Source organism: Patagioenas fasciata, chromosome 15, assembly GCF_037038585.1.
Source record: "Patagioenas fasciata isolate bPatFas1 chromosome 15, bPatFas1.hap1, whole genome shotgun sequence".
NCBI lineage: Eukaryota > Metazoa > Chordata > Aves > Columbiformes > Columbidae > Patagioenas > Patagioenas fasciata.
In genome coordinates, this window is record NC_092534.1 from 4,621,859 (window position 1) to 4,627,858 (window position 6,000).

Genomic DNA, 6,000 nt, shown 5'->3' on the forward strand with positions numbered 1-6,000 from the left:
TTCAAAATCCATGTTGGCTGGAGGTGGGTGGGGAACCCAGAAAAAAAGCAGGCTGCAAAACTGTGCAACTCCTCTAGCTAAAAAACAAACAAACAGACCAACAAACCAACAGCAATTACTCTGATGAAGGGAAAAGCTGCAGCAGGGAACCGTTTTAACTGGATTTGGCGATTCCGCCTTTGACACTGCTAGAATGCAGTGCTGGGAATATTGCGTGCAAGGCAGTTCCGTTATCAGGCAGTACTGTGAACCCCATTTCACTTATATAAATATTACAGAGGTGAGAGTATTCCCTGCAAGCTTCCTGCAGCCTCTAGCTGTGGCTCATCATGAGTGTTTCCTGGTATATTTACAAACAGGAGTTTTACCATGAGCTGTTCTTGCCTGCGTTCCTGTAACTGAGCCCCGACCTGCTGCCGGTGCAGGCTACAGCCAACCTGAAACTGCAGCTTGCTCGACTCCTTGCACATGCACAAGGACCTTCACTGCCCACCAAGTCTGACCTGCCTCCAGACTACGTCTAGCAGCAGTTCACCTGGGTGAAGAACATGCTGCAGGGATGATCCAGGGCAATCAGACAGGAACAGCCAAAGACACCCTTAGAACAACCTGCGACTACTTTCAAACAAAGCTTTGCATTCCAGCAAAGCGCCCGAGCAATGCCACCCTGTACCAATGGGGATGCTCCCTAGCATCCAAGGTTTCCTGCATCCATGGCGGCTGCCGATCCATCCCGCACCGAAGCGACGCAGCCCCGGTGGCGCTCACCCACCTGAACTCCCTGCCCTCGCTGTAGCGCCGGGCCGAGGCGGCGCGCTGGTTGGCCGTCTCCAGAAGCAGCTTCTGCGTCAGCCTGCTGGAAGGTGCTGAGTCCCTGCTGGCCTCGGGCTCGGCCTCTTGGTCACATTTCCACTCCTCGTCCTCATTCAGAGTCGGCAGATAGCCAGGTAGCCCTTTACCTGTCCCAGACCCCGAGCTCGGATCGCTATAAATTTTTGGACTTTCCCCACCTGTCCTCGTGTATTCCAAATAAATATCCGACTTAAGGAACAAAGGGTAGGTATTGTCTTCTATCATGCACTGAATCTCCGTTTGGGCCTGGTCAAACATGTCGGGGTCAATCTGCAGTTTCATGACGCAGTCTTTGATGAAGCTTTTTGTGGCCGGTTTGATCTGCCGGGACACAATGCCGTTGTTGTCAAGGATGTATTTTTTGTAAATGGCTTTTGCCAGCTTGAGTCTTTTTTCCTCATTAGACGTGCAAGGCTCCAGCTTCCTGAAGCCACTGCAGGCAAACCAGAAGTCCAGCAGATCCGCACAGTCCTCCTGCTTCAGAAAAGTCCTGAAGAGGTTGATACCGTCCTGATCATCCAGCAAAGAGTGCAGTGACTCGGCCCACTTCAGGTAGGGTGGAGTTGGAGAAGCACTCCCCTCGGGCTCGTACCCCAAATCCAAATCGGAGCGCCTCGGTGTTGCCGTGGATGTCTCATTTCTAACCACATCACTTTTACTGGAGTAGAACCCGTGGCTAACTGGCCTTGGATCTGTGGATACGAGCTCCCCCTCCTCACCAGGAACCGGTGGCCTCGGAGCATCTTCAGTGAAGCTTCCTCCGAGGTCCAAGGGGAAGCCTTTCCCCTGGATATTCATTTTTCTGGTGCTTGCTTGCACAGGAACAGTGGGGGATGAGTTCAAATCTCAAATAGCCAATATCTGTAGATCCAAGGGGAACAAGTTTGTTTGGCTGAAACAGATGAGAAAAAAATATGTAAGTATCACTGTAAATAAACACTCTAAGACTACAAACCACTAATTTTGCTCTGCATCATTATTGTATTAATGCCACTTTTTCAACAGAATCAATGGCAAAGCCCTTGGTGACTTCAGAGAGTGCAGAATCAGGCTTAAACCAGGCACCCTCTAAAAATGAGTTACAGAATATCCCAAAACTTTGCATTCATGCTTTGCTAGTACAGTTGGTGCTACCCAGAACCAACAGCCAATTTCACAAGAGAGCTGGTTTTATAGGGCCCTGGGATCTCACTGTCTCCACACCCAGGAGATCTATGCTCAGGTACCAGCTGGTGCCACAGGACACACGCTGTCTTCTGCACAGGCATGAGCTCCTCTGCACAGCCCACCTGGGCAGCACACATGCCAGGTCACACTAAGGCTTTTAACTGGCTACTGATCTAGGAAATTCTCATCCCCAAACAGGAATTCAAGTCTTGTGAAAAATATTCTGAAAGAATACCCAGTTAGTCCTGAAAGCAAGACTGCACCTTAATCAAACACAGGTGGTTTTTGTACACTCAAGTGACATACCAGCGCCACATTCCTCGCAAATATCTGCATTTTAGAAATACACTGTGTTGCCTTGTCTAGCTCCAGGGGAATCCAGATGCATTATTGACCCTAATATTTTGGCTATCTGGACTACATTCTTGCTTTAGATGGGCATGTTAGCACAGGAGCTCAGTACTGGCATCGATTTTTGTAGACAGGCCATTGAGAAAAGGTTCATTTACACTAACAACATTGCATGCTACGAGCCTGGGAAAATTTCAGGTCATGGAAGGAAGATGAGAAAACCACCTCGGGAAAGAAATCTGATCAAGTATAATGTTTTTAAAGAAGAGCAACGAATCAACATAGAGGATGGGAGGTGTGGGGAAGGAGGGGAAGGCAAAGGAAGGCAATGCCCAGGTTGCTACTTCTGCTGCTCGACAAGGTAACTTCATCATTTAAAGGCAGTACCAAAAGTATTGTTTTGCAGAATGGCATCAGCCTCAAAGCTGCAAGTGCTGCAGAGCACCAACTGTCTGACAAATTACTCCTTGCACTGGATAAGCTCAATTGTATGTGAAAACAGACCAGGAAAGACAAATTTTAGCTTGGCCTCCCTCTCAAAGCTTGCCCCACCCCAACAAACACATCTTTGGGATGTTTTGCCATTTTCCCCCCATTCCCTCACCCTCGTTGAACCAAGAACAACAGCCTACACTGTGCCTGTCCTTACAGCCCCCTGCACATCACCAAATAACCCCAGCGAGACCAGGGGCAGGAGGGGAGCAGGGCCAGGCCCTGTGTGCCCGACCCGGGCCGAACGCCACCCTCGCACCCCGACCGAGCCACCCGGAGCACGCAGCCGCTGCCCTGGCACCCAACGGGGCTGGGTTTTTCGCACCATGCTGCGTTTTTAGGTCGCTTTCACTCCGGTTATGAATGCGAGCCCTGGACTCGCCCCCATCTCCACGGCGAGAGTGCCCGGCTACCCCAGCCCGGGCGCTGGGGACCCCCCGGGGCAGCTGCCCCACAGCCATGTCGGTCATTGTTGCGGCGAGGCGGCGCTCGCTCCTCTCCCGGCCGGGGGGAGCCCCGCGGGGTGCGCGCCGAGAGCCGGGGGGACGAGCCAGACGCCCGGTCGAGGGACGGCGGCGCCGGCCGCTTCTCTCCGCGGAGCGGGACCCTCCGCCTCACGGCCCCCGGCAGGAGCAGCCGAGCCCCCGGCCCGGCCGAGCCCCCGCCGCCCCAAGTTGCCCCGCGGGAGGCGCCGGGCCGGGGCGGGCTCCGCGGGCAGCCCCGGCGCCGACAGGGCGCCGCGCGGGGCCCCTCACCGCCCCCGGGCAACTTCGGGGGAAGCGACCCGGGCGGGCCCCTCGCCGCCGCCGCCCCCGGCCCCGCTCGCCCTCCGCAGCGCGGCCCGGCCCGTGGCGGCCGGCAGGCGCCCGCCCCCCGCGCCCAGGGCGGCCTAGCGCCGGCTCGGCGGCGCCCGGCGCGGCCCCGCGCCTCCCGCCCGGCGGCGGCCTCCGGCGCGGCCTCGGCGCAGGGCCTGGGCTCGGGGCCGCCTCCCCGCTCACTCACTCACCCGCACGGAGCAGCAGCGGCGGCGGCAGCTGAGCCCATGCGGCTCAGCAGCGGCGGCCCGGGACAGCGGGCGGCGGCGGGGCGGCGGCGGCACAAAGCGGGCGGCCCGGGACGCCCATGGCCGCGGCCGCTGGCTTGTGGCGGCGACAGGGAGAGAGCAGCAACGAGCCCCGCACCGCTCCGCCTGCGCCGCTGCCTCCCAGCGCCGGGGAGAGCGGCTCAGCCGCGCCCCCCGCGCCCCCGGCCGGTACTGCGGGCCCGGCAGCCCGCGCCGGCAGCCGGCTCGGGGGCGGAGCGGGGCCGGCCCGGGGGAGGCGGTGCTGGGGCACACGGGGCCCGAGGACGGCGGCGGCCGGGCAGGCCGGGGAGCCCGCGGAGCCCGCAGCCCTGCGCTCACTACCGGGCAGGCGGGGGGGCGCACGGAGGTCCCCGCCCGAAGAGGCCTGGAGCCCCGCGGAGCCCCGGGCACATGGCCGAAGGTCCGGGCTGGGCGCCCAGCAAGGCTCTGTCTGCGCTGGTGCCTCCTCAAGGGCTGAGCTGCTCCAGGGCTCCGTCTGGCTCTGGCCTAGAGGAGCCCGCAGAGCTCCCTGGAGCATCCCGGGCAGCGGTCCCCGGCAGCGGGTCTCGCTCTGCAGACCTCCGGGGCCTGGGCTCGGCACTGAAAACGCAGCTACCTTCAAAGCCGCCGCCGGTCTCCCCTGCTCCGTCCAGGGTCGAACGACAACGCCTGTACAGCCGAGCTCTGCCCAGGAGGAGCCGCGCACTCGGGGCGGAGGAGCGCGGTGGCTGCTTCACCAGCGGCTCTTGCCTCCACCAGCAACTGGAGCTGGTTTAGAAACCGCAGCATGTGTCCTGCACCTCTGAGCCGGCCAATTCTGCGGCGGGGAGAAATAAGGAGACTCGCCAAGAGGTGGCACTCTATGGAATGAAATAGGTCCAACAACATGGAGACTCCCGAGAAGGGCGGTGGGGAGCGTGTTGTACCCCGGGATGGAGCTTCTGGCCAGGCAGGGTACCCCGCACTGTGCCTGCAGTGCTAGCCTGGAGCAATGTGGGACATCGCAGGAAGAAAAAGGGAGTTACCAGATGCAGAGACCAAATGAGAGTGGCGTGATGGGGAAACACAAAGCCTTATTCTTCCTTGGAAAGTGACGATACGCTTGGAGCCCTGGGACTGAGCCAAGCAGACCCCTAGGTACCATCCCAAAAGCTTGAACACGCAAACAAGCCCTCTAAAAATCAGAAATTACTCAGATTCCTGATAGGGATTGTTTCTGATGTAATTATTCTACAGTGTGTGCCTGTTTCCGTGAGCACTTTCAAAAACGTACAACACATTTTCCCCGCTCTCTGAACTGCACAGAAGTCCACCCTGGGCAGCGGCGCTTCCCTTCCCACCCCAGCGCAGAGCCCGGCAGGACAGAGCCGCTCCTCGAGCTCTTTCATGTGAACGATGCTCAGAGCTGATTTACATGTAGCAGTTCAGCACTGATCTCGAGCACAATAATAGAAAAGCTGATGTGGGATTCAGCTGGTAAAGAATTAAAGGATGGGAATATAATTAATGCAATCAGCCTAGTTTCTGGAAAATAGCTCTTGTCAAACTCTGATGTCATCCTTTGAAGAGATTACAAGTTCGGCTGATAAAGGTTATGGCATAGAAATAATAGACCTGGACTCCGTTCAGGCATGTGACTTAATCCATATAGTATTCTGATTAAAAATTAGCACAATACAACATCAAGAGAGACACCTTCAAGGGACTGGGAGCTGGCAAACCGACAGCCATCAATGGGGAATCCCTGCAGAAAGGGAGCGCTCTCAGTGGGTGTCCAGGGGTTGGATGGGAAGCCCAATGCTATTCAGCATTTCCATCAATGGTCTAGAAATAGATTAAAAGGCCCTGCTGAGAAAAATGCTGGGGCCAGGGAAATGAGAGGGGCAGCAGACACGGACGAGGTCAAGACAGCTGTAGAAAACTTCAGAAGCTGAGTCCCAGGCAAATAAAATGTGGTTGAATGTGAGCAGCTGCAAAAGGATCCCTCCTCTGAGCACAGGGCCCTTCTGCTGGGAACCTGCGCGGACAAATTCGGAGGGAGCTTAGGAGACAGGAGGGACAGTGGGAGCAGCAGG

At 57.4% G+C, this 6,000-nt stretch overlaps 1 protein-coding gene across 1 annotated transcript in view; it reads right to left on the bottom strand.

Moving 5' to 3' along the window:
* AXIN1 (axin 1) overlaps positions 1-4,066 on the bottom strand; it is a 69,761-nt gene extending 65,695 nt beyond the window's left edge. Inside the window, exons 1-2 of the mRNA XM_065850981.2 lie at positions 3,869-4,066; positions 773-1,744 (exon numbers count right to left, since the gene is read on the bottom strand). Of these exons, the coding sequence (XP_065707053.1) occupies positions 773-1,650 (878 nt within the window). The 5' untranslated portion in view covers positions 1,651-1,744; positions 3,869-4,066. The remainder of the gene's footprint in view (positions 1-772; positions 1,745-3,868) is intronic.
* Between the last annotated feature and the right edge of the window lie 1,934 nt (positions 4,067-6,000).